At 43.4% G+C, this 14213-nt stretch overlaps 2 protein-coding genes across 4 annotated transcripts in view; one reads left to right on the top strand and one right to left on the bottom strand.

The window, feature by feature from the left end:
* RNF115 (ring finger protein 115) overlaps positions 1–2385 on the bottom strand; it is a 64989-nt gene extending 62604 nt beyond the window's left edge. Inside the window, exon 1 of the mRNA XM_032419961.1 lies at positions 2146–2385. Coding sequence (XP_032275852.1) covers positions 2146–2247 — 102 coding nt within the window. The 5' untranslated portion in view covers positions 2248–2385. The remainder of the gene's footprint in view (positions 1–2145) is intronic.
* Positions 2386–2489: 104 nt separating this feature from the next.
* POLR3C (RNA polymerase III subunit C) lies at positions 2490–13488 on the top strand. 3 transcript variants are annotated; one of them, XM_032419951.1, is made up of 15 exons: positions 2490–2736; positions 3657–3823; positions 4972–5227; positions 5338–5523; positions 6726–6814; positions 7356–7460; positions 7593–7685; positions 9894–9974; positions 10235–10286; positions 10636–10696; positions 11139–11289; positions 12043–12144; positions 12272–12321; positions 12745–12894; positions 13318–13488. In XM_032419951.1, exons 2-15 carry the CDS (start codon positions 3677–3679, stop codon positions 13397–13399), a joined length of 1605 nt encoding a protein of 534 aa, XP_032275842.1. In that variant the 5' UTR covers positions 2490–2736; positions 3657–3676; the 3' UTR covers positions 13400–13488. The 3 variants fall into 3 exon arrangements, with proteins under 3 accessions (XP_032275842.1, XP_032275831.1, XP_032275835.1); XM_032419940.1 differs by having other exon boundaries at positions 2567–2736; positions 7575–7685; XM_032419944.1 differs by having other exon boundaries at positions 2567–3224; positions 7575–7685.
* Positions 13489–14213: the final 725 nt, after the last annotated feature.

The raw sequence follows: 14213 nt of genomic DNA, 5'->3' as shown, positions 1-14213 counted from the left end.
ATTGCACCTTTTCCTAGAAATGCATGACAACAATGATTTACTAAATGTTCCTTCCTTCTCTTTTCTACAGTCTATGCTATTCTCCTCAATCTGAATTCTACCTATCCTTCAAAACTCAATTTAAATCCTATCTCAACTGTCACTTCCCTGACTTCACATCACCAATGCTATCATATCCCCCTCTCACTGAATTCTAAACCACATACTATCCACCCTCATTCACCTATGTTGTTACTTTTTCCATGTTTGTCTTGTCTTTCCAATAGCATAGTGAGGTCCTGAAGGGCAGGAACCACATATTCCTTGGTATTGCCTCCAGAACATTCAGCTGAGAACTCTGTATGTATGCAGAAAGTATTCAATCTACACATCAGGCATGACAGATAATAAATGAGACTAAAAAGGTCAAGAACTTCTCCTTCAGGCATCAAACAAAGGCTTATAAAAACACCTACCAAGTCTTTCAACCTATCCCTTTTCAAGAGCACGAAGTGGGGACTTGAGATGTTAAGAGAAGATATAATAAGTTCTGGGAAGTTAGACTGTTTTCTCACTCTTAAAGGCAAACAGTGAACAGCACTTAAAGATCAGAAGACTCCAATGTTCAACAGGGCATCACATTCAGCGTGGCACTGGTCACACACATACTGGCTGAATTCCAGACTCCCTCTCTGTGGTTAGAGAGTTCCGGAGGCTCTGGTGTCCGCTGGCAAAACAAAAACAAAAACAAAAAAACCAAAGCACCTGCTCTTCTTAGCACTGAAATATAGCAAAAGGCATACACACACACACAGCTGAATCAGCAAGCAAAAGTAAAATAGCACATAGATGAAACTATGACCCTGGAGGGTGTGGGGCAAACAGAGGAAAGAAAATGCCATAAAATCCTGAAAAAAACACAACTTTTGGGTGAAAAGGCTAAAATACCCTTGAGACACTTAATCACTAGGCTCCATTTGTGTTTCTAAGGAACAAGACATGTACGCAGACACACTCTAGGAGGATTTCTCACAGACTGTATCTGAGACAGTAAATAACGGAGGCAGAGTTATGTAGCCACCCTGTCTTAAGGTTGAACCTGGATACTTCCAAGGAAAACAACAACCATAACTAATTCTCAGGATGGTCGGCCAAGGGTAGATTTACAATTCACCCTTGTGGGTCTCCCTGCAGTAGCTTATAACCCAACCCAAAAGAGCTGGGTTTGGAGTGTTGCAGCTGGCTCGCCTGCTGCAGAAGCACATTCTTCACACCCGTAGCACCACCTCTCCAGGGGCTAACAGACAATCAGGCAGAAACTGGTAAAAACCAATTTTATGTCAAAGGACGCAGTCCCCAGCATTCTGTCCTGGATCTTTTTATTAAGTGAAGAGACAGAATCGGGGAAGGGGCGGGGAAGGGAGGTGATGCTAAAGACACTGGCAGCAGGACAACCAAAATAACCAAGTTGCAACAATATGTCCTGCCTTCTTCCTAAAGCCATTTCCTTCAATAGTGACAGGGAGCATAGGCAGTCTGCAAGTCATTAGTATACTTGTTTTCACTTTCACAAGAGCCTTGGAAACCACTGAAGAGCAAAATCCTCCTCACCTCCCCACAGTTACCTGCCACCCCTCTCTTTCTCTTCGTGCTTTCTTCCTTCCTTCCCTAGAGACAACCGAATAGGGACAATCTTCAGCAATCCGCTATTTGGCTCCACTGGGGATGGGGGAGGGGGATCCGGTTAAAAGTGGAAAAGGCCACAGAGAAAAGTGAGAAGCAACTGCAGAAAAAGTATCGAGAGGGGGAAAGAGAGGTCAACGTGGGAAGGAGACAAGGTGAAAAAGAGTGAAAGAAAACTGAGGGGAGAGTTGTCAGAGAACTTGCTAAGAAAGACAAAAAGATGGAGGGGGACAGGTAAAGGGCAGAGAGGGAGTGAGGGGCAGGTGGAATATCCGAGGGGGAAACGGGCTGGGCGGGAGTTCCGGAGCCAGGGCCGGGACGCCCGGGATTTGGGGCCAGCGACCAGAAAACAGTGAGCAGAGCGTATTTGTGAGACTGGTGTCAGAGAAATCAGGGTTGTGCGAGAAGCTGAAGACCCATTCGGGGACTTCGAGGCGAAGGATCCACGCGGATGCCCAAGCGCAGAGGGTACGGGGCTCTTACCGGTAGTTTGGGGCTGACCTCGCCCTTGCAAAAGTGGCAGAAAAACCGGTGCGCGGCGACAGCGGCGCCTGCGCCCGCCCCGGCCGCCGAGGCCTCCGCCATCTTTCTCTTCCGCCGCGGCTGTCCGAGAGGGCAGCGGCCCGTCCCTTGCCAGGCCGCTACCTCCCGGCTGCGGTCGCCGCCTCCGCCGCTGCCGCTTCCTCAGTGCGGCCGGCCGCTCCAGAGCCCGCGTCGGTCACGTGAGTCCGCCGGGCCCAGCGAGCCGGCGGCGCGGACGGCGACCCCGCGGCCCGCCTCCCAGCACCAAAGAGGCGCAGGAAGGAGAGTCCGCCCGCCGCAGCCCGCCCGCCGGCTCCTCAGACAGCGGCTCGCAGGTCCTCCAGCCTTCCAGCGAGAAGAAAGAAAGAGCGTCACCGGAAACCACCGAAACTCTGGGGTAGAGCGGCACGCGTTGTTCCCCTTTCGCTCCTCCTGGCTGTCCGTCCTCTTGCGAGAAAGGGCCGTGGGCTCCCCCTCTGCCCCGGCGGCCAGCGGGAGCCGCAAGAAGCCGCCGTGGACAGCTCGGCGGCGTTAGATTGCATTGACCCAGAGGTTAGTGGAAAAAGCTCCCTGGACGAAGCGGCCCGGTCTCTGGACGAGGGCACCAAGTCTGAAACGGGAGCCTGCGTGAAGGGAATGAAGAGCCAGGAGCTAAGCTCCTTGGAAGTCCTTTTCCGGGATGGCACAGGGTCTGGGGATGCTGCCCCAAAGACGTGTGGACAAACTATGTCTGTTTCTGTTTGTATCTACTTTGTTAAGGAGTAGAAATTTTAGAATTAAATACTGCCTTTCAGACAACATACTTCATCTCCTATTTGAAACACCCAGTTGAGAAGCTTTCCTTTACCTCATTTTCTTTTTCTAAGTTGTCATTTTCTTTATGGACTGGGAATGACAGTACCTGTTCATTCCCAATGGGCTGTGAACAGTGGCCTTAATTCTTCCAATCAATGAAGTATAGAATCTAAAGTCTGTGACATCGCAAAACCATCTACACCCAATTTTTAAGGAAAATTAGAATCACATATAATCCCATAAAGGTAAATTTGACATATAGTCTTCCATTTTTTTTTTCTATGCATACATATTTTTCTTTTTTGTTTTTCATAATTGAATTTTCCTCTACATTTTGCTTTCTAACCTGCTTCTTTCACTTAATGAACAATTTTCTGTGCTCATACGTATTATACTTTGTTTTAAATGGTGGCTAGTATTCCATTGTATGGGTATGCCATCATTTATTGAATTAACTCCCTATTGTTAGACATTAGGTTGTTCCCAGTATATCAGTATAATAAGGAGAATAACAGTGACATTTTTATTATTTTCTTGAGACAGAGGATCTAAAACGAAATTTTTTTAATATGTAATGTCAAAATTGCCCTCCAGAAAGTACATGAATTTACACTCAGCAGCTCTACTTCTACCATAAGAGAAAAATTTTCCATCATATGGCCTTTATTTCCCCCTAGCTCTGAGACTCCTCAGTACAATGACTCAAGCAGAAATTAAACTTTGCTCTTTGTTGCTGCAAGAGCATTTTGGAGAGATTGTAGAAAAAATTGGAGTCCACCTAATCAGAACTGGCAGCCAGCCACTGAGAGTAATTGCCCACGACACAGGAACATCACTGGATCAGGTATGTGTGGATGACATTAATTTGCTTTCATTCTTTTTCTTTTTTTTTTAAGATTTTATTTATTTCAGGGTACCTGGGTGGCTCAGTCATTAAGCATCTGCCTTCGGCTCAGGTCCTGATCCCAGGGTTCCGGGATTGAGCCCCACATCGGGCTCCCTGCTCAGCGGGGAGCCTGCTTCTCCCTCTCCCACTCCCCCTGCTTGTGTTCCCTCTCTTGCTGTGTCTCTCTCTCTCTAATAAATAAAATCTTAGAAAAAAAAAAAGATTTTATTTATTTATTTGAGAGAGAGAAGGGGAGTGAGAGGGAAAAGCAGACTCCCCGCTGAGCAGAGAGCCCGATGTGGGACTCAATCCCAGGACCCTGGGATCATGACCTGAGCCGAAGACAGATACTTAACTGACTGAGCCACCCAGGCATCCCAAATTTGCTTTCATTCTTTTACCTACCTTTGAATATTGTTCCTCCCCACACCACAAAATAAAAAAAGGAGAAAGTCTGCCCTAGGAACAGAACAGTGTTATGGGGGCGGGGTGCTTGGGGGGAGATGTAGGCCTTAAGGTTCTGCTTCTCAAGGTATTCCTGGTTCATCATGGCTTCTTAGGCAAATCTTTGCTCCTATTATGCCACACCTCGTTTATTCATAAGAAGTCTATTAATCTCAGTGCTACCTTTAAGGAATGAGAATAATGGAGGGGAAGTACATTGTGCTTTGGGGTTTTTTTGTTTTGTTTTGTTTTTAGAGAGCACACACACACACACACATATACGCCCGCAAGGGTGAAGGAGAGGCAGAATCTTAAGCAGGCTCCACACCCAGCCTTGCCGGTTGTGAAAGCTCAATCTCAAAACCCTGAGATCATGACCTGAGCCGAAATCAAGAGTCAGATGCTTAACCCAACTGAGCCACCCAGGTGCCCCACGTTGTACTTTGAATGATCAGAGGAAAAATGAGCATCATAGGGAGGAATCTTACTGATTTCTTCCATTGACATGTGATTCTTAATAATTTATCCAGTGGAGGGAGGGAAGAAGCACAGAGATCCTTAGCCAGCCATCTCCTAATACTTAGTAAATTGTTAGACAAAAATGGGCAACAAAAATGAGCCGTGTCATCAGATCTTTCCTCTTTCTTTTGGGTCCTGTCTAGGTGAAAAAAGCCCTCTGTGTACTCATCCAACATAACCTGGTGATATATCAAGTGCACAAACGTGGTGTAGTGGAGTATGAAGCCCAGTGCAGCCGGGTGTTGCGAATGCTTAGGTATCCCCGGTACATCTATACTGCCAAAACACTGTATAGTGACACTGGAGAGCTCATTGTGGAGGAGCTGCTACTGAATGGCAAAATGACAATGTCAGCTGTTGTGAAGAAAGTGGCAGACCGACTCACGGAGACTATGGAAGGTCAGTACTGTATCCATGGCTGTTAGCAAAAGCATAGATTGGCTGGCTGCAGGACTGCACCCTCAGCTAACTTAGGCCATCTCGTCTGCCTCTTTCCTCCTGTTGTACAGATGGCAAGACCATGGACTATGCTGAGGTATCAAACACATTTGTGCGGCTAGCAGACACACACTTTGTACAGCGTTGCCCCTGGGTGCCTGCCACTGAGAATTCAGACCCGGGGCCACCGCCACCTGCCCCCATTCTTGTCATAAGTGAAAAGGACATGTACCTGGTTCCTAAACTGAGCTTGATCGGTAAGGAATTTTGACCGCTGGGACTGTGGATTCTTCCTCAATGATTGTTAAATGAATGAATGAATCAATCAAGCAGTTACCGTGAATTTACCCTGTGCCAGAACTGTGGTGTAAAATGATGGGGAAAAAAAAAAAAAACAAGTCCCTGACCTTTTGGGGCTTAAACCTAATGTAATCTAATTAACTTACATTAATCAAATAACCGCATAGATATATAACTAATAAACTGTGATTAGTACTATGAAGGAAAAGTATGAGGTGTTTTTTTTTTCTTTTAAGATTTTCTTTATTTATTCATGAGAGGCAGGCGGGGGGAGGCAGAGGCAAAGGGAGAAGCAGGCTCCTCATGGAGCAGGGAGCCCCATGGGGGACCCTGGGATCAGAACCTGAGCTGAAGGCAGACGCTTAACTGACTGAGCCACCCAGGCACCCGAAAAGTATGAGATGTTATTAAAATATATAACAGGGGACCAGACTTATCAGGGTTTAGAGCATATGCTTCTTTGAGAAAGTGGCATTTAAGCTAAGATTTGAAACAGAGGTAGGAACTAACCAGTGAAGTAATGTATGAAGGGGTACAGAGGATAAACATTTTTGGCAAAAGGAATAGTGTGCAGTGAGAAAAAAATAGGATATTTGGGGAAGTAAATATGGGTCAGTGTAGTTAAGGCATGGTGAGCGAAGAGAGCCATGCAATAAGGATAGAAAGGCAGGGGCTAGATCATGCAAGACCTCATACAGCATCTGTTCTTTATCCTAAGAGCAAAGGAAAACCACTAAAGGATTTAAAGAACGTGACATGATCTAATTTGCATTTTTAAAAGATTTTTCTGCTTGCAGAAAGGATGGGGCAAAGGTAAAATGTAGACAAACCCGGTGAAAAATTAGATACAGAAAGGGTGAAGGAGACAGGGATACCAAGAATGACTGTGTGTCTGACTTGCATGTTGGGGAGGGTGATGGTCCCACTCACTGAAAGGAAGCATTTGGAGCAGGAGCAGTTTGAGGGAGAAAGATTAGAACTTTCTTTTTTGAATATGTTGAGCTTCAAATGATTTCATCATTGCCTTGGAATTTCTTGTAGCTCCTCGGCAATTTTAACCTAGAGGCAGCTGGAGATGTCTTGGGATGGAGGGACACCTGCTCTGAGGTTCAGTGATCTCCTGTCTTCATATGAGATGTAACCTAGCTTTATTTGGCAGGGAAAGGTAAAAGGAGAAGATCATCTGATGAAGATGCTGCTGGGGAGCCCAAAGCCAAGAGACCAAAATATAGCACAGATAACAAAGAGGTAATGGGACTAGGAGTCCTCATCCTGAGGCAAGGCAGAAAGAGCACTAAGATAACAAGCCCCAAGAGAGTTTACAAGGTTGAGAAGTAGTAGGATTATGAACTTCATTAAATATTGACCAAGAATAAACAAAGTGTGAACTCCATTGCTGTCTCCCTTCTGAGGCTTAACTTACTTCAGTCATTGGACAGACGTAATGGCTTATGCCAAAAAAAAAAAGGCCTTCTGTTTTCTCCCTCTGAAATAAGAGGCAAGGTCATGTGCTGAGAGCAAGAAGAGAGGGTAAGTGGGAGACTTAAGGATACTGGAGAAGAGTTCAGATAAAGATTAGATGTGAGTTTAGAGAATCTGAAGTTGGGTATTATGAATTTGTCTTGTCAAGGCACTAATCCACATGATTGAATGATTTTTTTTCTACCCCATGTAGTTGCTACTGAATAAGAAAAGGAATAGTGAACAGTTAAATCCAAGCTCCTCACCAGAAAACTCACCATATTCCCTGTATCTAAATGTTTCTCTCTAATCCTTTTCCCCTCCCCAGCCCATTCCAGATGATGGGATTTATTGGCAGGCCAACCTTGACAGATTCCACCAGCACTTCCGTGACCAAGCCATTGTCAGCGCAGTTGCCAACAGGATGGACCAGGTGATATCTAAGTGGGTGGGATGGTGGCCTGAATCAGGAACATTCACTTATTTGCCAGATGTAGCCATTGGCATATAGCCAGAGCCAGCCAGCAGAGTGAATTCTGAATTGCAGTTCACTTTTCAAACCCAGACCAGCAGCGAGGTTGTGCGGACCATGCTTCGGATGAGTGAGATTACCACTCCCTCTACTGACCCCTTCACCCAGCCACTGTCTTCCAATGAGGTGATTTTCATGTTCGTGTACTACTTTTGTGACAGACTGTTGGATATTTTAATTCTTATACACAGAGCCTGGGTTTAGGTTGAGGTCTGAGCCTTTGAAAGAGTTTTTATTATTTGAGGTGGGACAGGGATTCTCTTCAGATGGTAGGTACTGAAATATTTGGTCTCTGGGGATCCATCCCTTAAGAACCTAAACCAAAAAAGTGCTCAACATCGCTCGGCATCAGGGAAATCCAAATCAAAACCTCAATGAGATACCACCTCACACCAGTCAGAATGGCTAAAATTAACAAGCCAGGATATGACAGATGTTGGCGGGGATGCGGAGAAAGGGGAACCCTCCTACACTGTTGGTGGGAATGCAAGCTGGTGCAGCCACTCTGGAAAACAGTATGGAGGTTCTTTAAAAAGTTGAAAATAGAGCTACCATACGATCCAGCAATTGCACTACTGGGTATTTACCCCAAAGATACAAATGTAGGGATCCGAGGGGTACGTGCACCCCGATGTTTATAGCAGCAATGTCCACAATAGCCAAACTGTGGAAAGAGCCAAGATGTCCATCGACAGATGAGTGGATAAAGAAGATGTGGTATATATATACAATGGAATATTATGCAGCCATCCAAAAGAATGAAATCTTGCCATTTGCAATGACGTGGATGGAACTGGAGGGTATTATGCTGAGCGAAATAAGTCAATCAGAGAAAGACATGTATCACATGACCTCACTGATATGAGGAGTTCTTAATCTCAGGAAACAAACTGAGGGTTGCTGGAATGGTGGGGGGTGGGAGGGATGGGGTGGCTGGGTGATAGGTATTGGGGAGCGTTTGTGCTATAGTGAGTGCTGTGAAGTGTGCAAGACTGTTGAATCACAGATCTGTATCTCTGAAACAAATAATACATTATATGTTAAAAAAAAAAGAAAGAAGAAGAAGAATATAGCAGGAGGGGAAGAATGAGGGGGGGAAATCGGAGGGGGAGACGAACCATGAGAGACTATGGACTCTGAAAAACAAACTGAGGGTTCTAGAGGGGAGGGGGGTGGGAGGATGGGTTAGCCTGGTGATGGGTATTAAAGAGGGCAGGGTATCAAGAGTTGCATGTTATATGCAAACAATGAATCATGGAACACTACATCAAAAACTAATGATGTAATGTATGGTGATTAACATAACATAATAAAAAAAATATATACCCCCCCAAAAAAAGAACCTAAACCATTTTCTTAGTCAAAGTACAAGCTATTCCTAATTGTTCTAAGAATCCACTATTTGTAATCTGAGAACCTTTTTTGGTGCTCAAAACATTATTTGGCCCCTTATATTTGTTTTGTTCAGTATACTAATTTTGTGTATTTTAAATTTGTTTTTAATATACCTGTTTCTTAAAACATGAATATTTAATGTATCAAATACATTTTATTTATATTTCATAATTATATTTATCCATATTAGATATAGTTATATTTTCATTTTATATTATTTTAAAAATTTTAAACTTATTATATAACAAAAATTTCAGGGTTTTTTTCTTTCAACAGAAGTAATTACATGACCTATATTCAAACAATAGAAAAGTATAATTTTTCTAAGTTGTAGCCCCCTAAACTTTTAGGAATGGTGGGCATGTTCTATATCTTATTGTGGGTGGTAGTTACATGGGTATATGTAATTGTCAACACTCATCAAACTGAACCTCTAAAATCCGGGTTTGTTATTGTATGTAACATACCTTAGCATAAATATTTATATAGTTTTGTGTGATCCCAGCTCAGCCCCAAGGATTCTTGTTCATAGTTTGATACCTCTATTTATTCAGACCTTTTTTTATGTATAGTCTCACATTTATGTAGATATAGGTATATTTTTTTAGCAAAAAAAAAAATAGGATTATACTCTACATACTGTTCTAAAGTTACTTTTTTCATATGACAGTATATCTAAGCCTTTTTCATGTCAGTATATATAGATCTCATTTTTTATGGCAGTTTCATGTTCCATTTAGTAGCCATGCTGTACTTTATTTTAATCAGTTCCTTATTATTGTACATTTGGATTGTTTCTAGTTTTTTACTCTTACAATGTTGCTGTATATTTGGACATAGTTATACTTATGATATCTGAAATTAAAACATCTTTATTTCAATAATGTTAGCTATTCTAAGTTCCCAAACCCATTTTCACCATCTCTTTTTGCTCCATAGATCTTCAGATCCCTACCTGTTGGCTATAACATCTCTAAACAAGTTCTCGATCAGTATCTCACTCTACTGGCAGATGATCCAGTAAGTCTGTTTTTTCTTTTTTGTTTTTTCTTTTTCTTTTCTTCTGCTGTGTTTACGATTTATTTCTGCCACTGAAACCTGGTATCCTTCTTCTGTAGCCTCATTTTCTACTTAGCCAGCTCAGACAGTTTCTCTACCATCATCTGATAGGAGGGCTACCTGCTGCAGACTCTTGGCCAGATTTGCTCCTTTGGAAATGGAATCACTGGACTTCCCATTCAGTTAACACACTCTCTCTGTCTCTCTGTTTCTTTTAATAGCTAGAGTTTGTTGGAAAGTCTGGCGACAGTGGTGGAGGAATGTATGTCATCAGTATCCTTAGCAGTTATTTCCTTACAGTCAGGCAGCCTGAACTATGAAGAAGAATGGTGACTTACGGAAAAAAAATTGGATAATATTTAGTAGACTAAATAAGTCAGAAAATTGAACTAATACATTGATGATAAAAAAGTAAAAAGGACTTTTAATTAACTGAATTTTAGTTAAGCAAAACCCTGACTTAAATCCTAGTAAATTGAGTTATTGAAATACTTACAAACCATAAATGAGACCAATGTGAAAAACAAAACAGCATTTCAATTTTGAATTAGAGACGTAGGATTAAAACTAAGATCACAGTGACCAGGCCAAAACATTACTGACCTTAACGCTCTACACGAAGACCTGCATAAAGCTCTAGGATCCCTAGCCACAGCCACTCTGGAGTCTGTCGTACAGGAGAGGTAAGAGGGTCAAGGGTCACCCTGCTCAGGGTTGGGGTCCACACTTTATTTGAATAAGCAATTTGATCATTATGTAAGCACCCAGTGTACATGCATCTTGGTGCATCTTGCCCATTTTTCCACTGGACTGCTACAGATCCCATCCACTACTGCTCTTCACCCTAAATACCCTAACGCTTAATTCCCAAAGATGCCAATTAACCAGGCTTCCTAAAGCCTTTACTTACAAATGCAGGAACTCAGGTACTCAGGTAAGTCAGTGGGCGGTGACTCCTTTATGATTAGCAGTACCATCATCAATCTGTGGAGTTGTGAAAGAAATCCCTGACCACTGTTCCTCTCTCTGGTCCTTCCTCCTTACATGGAAATAGCAACCGCCATTTGTGACTAGGAGCTAAAACTAATCTATGTTATGCCATTTGTTCTCTTTATTCCTTTCCAGGTTTGGGTCTCGCTGTGCCAGAATATTCCGTCTAGTTTTGCAAAAGAAACACCTGGAACAGAAGCAGGTAGAAGACTTTGCAATGATTCCAGCAAAGGAGGCAAAGGATATGCTTTACAAGATGCTCTCAGGAAATTTCATATCACTCCAGGTAACCAGTGGCATAACAGTCACCAAGCAGTGGAGCTGGCCGAGGGTGAAAGAAACTTCCGAGGCAAACATCCTGAACCCCAAGCAAACTCTCTCTCCAGCTCTGAGACAGAAAAAAAAAGATTAACAGAGACATAGCAAGCACTTGAAAGAGAATTGGGAAGCTTTAAATGGCCTAGTTAAAAAGAGGCACAGCCAAGAAATCACCCCAGAATTGCCCTTTTTCCGGAGCTCCTAGTCCTTGTGATTTGTCCTTTCCTCAGGCCTGAAGTCTATTATAGATTAAATCTGCCAACAGTATCTATTGGGTCCTCACTGTGTGCACAGCCATGTGGTATGCCCTATGAGGAAACAGACAGAATGGATTAGGACATCAGAATCACGGTTCTGCCTCTGACCCAGTTACACTGAGCAAATTACCTACTATCATTTTTCTCATCAATAAAATGGTGATGGATGGTGGTAATAAAAGTAATATGGTTTGCCCTAAAGATCAAATACAATCTACATGGCACATAAGCGTTGCTCAGAAAATGTTAATTGCCTTCTCTTTCTTCCCCACTGAGGATGCCTACAGTCAAATAGAAAAAGCTCTCCATGTGGCTGATTTTGCTGTAAACACAGATGCTGAATGACTGGGGAAGAGGAAAATATTAAGTGAGAGAGCTGAGTCATTCTGGATGGGACAGGTGTTTACTTGGCATTTCTGAAGAATAGTATGATTTCTTTTCTCTTTCTTTCTATGGACAAATAGGAAATTCCCAAAACGCCAGACCATGCCCCATCCAGGACCTTCTATTTATATACTGTGAACATCCTGTCAGCTGCCCGAATGTTGCTGCACAGGTGCTACAAGGTAATTTCTGTGGACCTTCTCCCCACTCCCTCCACACAGACAAATCTCACCCTCATGTCCCCTTTAGCCATTTTACTTGAGCTACTTAAGTAGAACCATGTGCATTTCTTGTCTTCTCTCCCCTCAGAGCATAGCCAACTTGATAGAAAGGAGACAGTTTGAAACCAAAGAGAACAAGTGAGTAGCATTTTCATTTGAGTAATTACATTTTTCAAGGTCAAAGTCTTGAAGGGAAATTTCCTGTAGAAATAACCAGTAGAGACAATAACTTGTCTAGTTGCATTGAATTATTGGCTTAGGTTGACCTAAATCGTACATTAGTCTAAACTGTTCTGATATACCCCCAGTGAAATAATTTTGCAGATTAAATTTATCAGAAATGTACAAACTGGCATTAAACTTTACGTGCAGATGAGAGGCAGTGAGAGCTTCAGGGGTGAAGTCATATTTCTAGTTAAACTTGTAAAAACTGTCTTTGGAAGGTGGCAATATCCACTTTGACCAGGAACATGGGAGAAGAGGGAGTTATGCCATAGGGCTAACGGGTGAAAGAATCACCAAGGCTAGGGGACATGCCTCAGAGTTGTGTTTGCCTGACAGGCGTCTACTAGAAAAGTCTCAGAGGGTGGAAGCCATCATTGCATCTATGCAGGCTACAGGTGCAGAGGAGGTACAGCTCCAAGAAATAGAGGAGATGATCACAGCCCCCGAACGCCAGCAGCTAGAAACCCTGAAGCGCAATGTCAACAAGTAAGCATCAAATCTCAAACCTATGTTTCAAAATACCTTCCAGACAAGTCCACCTCAATACCCTGCTACCCCTCCAGCCTCACCCAAGCAAACCTAAACTCACTCTCTTCTTCCCCAGCTCAATTGGCAGAACTTAATCCACCTGTTTTCCTAAGCTTAAAAACTCTGAAAGCATTTCAGCTTCTACTGCCTTACTACACACTCTTGTTCACCGAGTCTGTTGATTTAACTTAAGTAATGTGTCTCAAATCGGGCCTTTCATCTTGGTCCTCATGCAGGCCTTCATCACTTCGTTCCTAGACCTTTGCAGTCATCTCCCCCTTCACACCATCTCTTACAATGCTCTCAATGCCATTCTCCATGGCCTCTAATCTCAAATAATGAATGTTCCGTCTGGGCAAATGCTTTCACTTTTTCACTCAGGTTGGATGCCAGTGAGATCCAGGTGGATGAAACCATCTTCCTGTTGGAGTCATATATTGAGAGCACCATGAAGAGACAATGACCCAGAAGAAGAGCCTTTCTCAAAAACTCTGGGGAGATTGGAAGGAAAAATAAAGGAGGCGCCTGATGCAGTCTTTGCAGTGAGATACATTGCCGATTCTTTTTTTTTTTTTTTAGATTCTATTTATTTGAGAGAGAAAGTGAGCAAGTGTGTGCACGAGAGAGAGAGAGCAGGAATGAGCAGGGAGAGAGGGAGAAGCAGACTTCCCACTGAGCAGGGAACCCGACGTGGGGCTCCAGCCGAGGGTCCTGGGATCATGACCTGAGCCAAAAGCAGACGCCCAACCGACCGAGCCACCCAGGTGCACCCATTGCCAATTCTTATACTGAAATGCCCTCTCTATCCCTACTGCCCAGAATACACCAGAGTTTGACGTGTTTTTTATTTTTATTTTTTATTTATTTATTTTTTTTTTTAAAGATTTTATTTATTTATTTGACAGAGAGACAGCGAGAGAGGGAACACAAGCAGGGGGGAGCGGGAGAGGGAGAAGCAGGCTTCCTGCCGAGCAGCGAGCCCGATGTGGGGCTCGATCCCAGGACCCTGGGATCATGACCTGAGCCGAAGGCAGACGCTTAACCAACTGAGCCACCCAGGTGCCCTGACATGTTTTTTAAAGTTTGCTGATCCCGTCTTATCCCCATCACTGTATTCTCCCCTCATCAGATCTCAGTGGGGGAAAGGACCTTAAATCAACTAGATTAATCATCTATCAGATGCATCATTTCCCACTAAGAAGTCAGCCAGGCCTGTGTTTGAATATCCGTGTCAGTGGAAGAAATTTCTTCCTAAGCAGATTCCATTCTCAAAAGGC

This window comes from Phoca vitulina, unplaced genomic scaffold, assembly GCF_004348235.1.
Source record: "Phoca vitulina isolate PV1807 unplaced genomic scaffold, GSC_HSeal_1.0 scaffold2, whole genome shotgun sequence".
Classification (NCBI taxonomy): Eukaryota; Metazoa; Chordata; class Mammalia; order Carnivora; family Phocidae; genus Phoca; species Phoca vitulina.
Note: the sequence above shows the minus strand (reverse complement) of the source record. Positions and strands in the feature narration are given on the sequence as shown.

Excerpts from the sequence above, each read along its gene's own strand:
- POLR3C (XM_032419940.1), top strand. The coding sequence starts at position 3,677 with ATGACTCAAGCAGAAATTAAACTTTGCTCTTTGTTGCTGCAAGAGCAT. Across the intron at positions 7,686-9,893 it reads AGCCACTGTCTTCCAATGAG|ATCTTCAGATCCCTACCTGT; the intron begins GTGATTTTCATG and ends TTTGCTCCATAG. Across the intron at positions 12,895-13,317 it reads CTGAAGCGCAATGTCAACAA|GTTGGATGCCAGTGAGATCC; the intron begins GTAAGCATCAAA and ends TTTTTCACTCAG.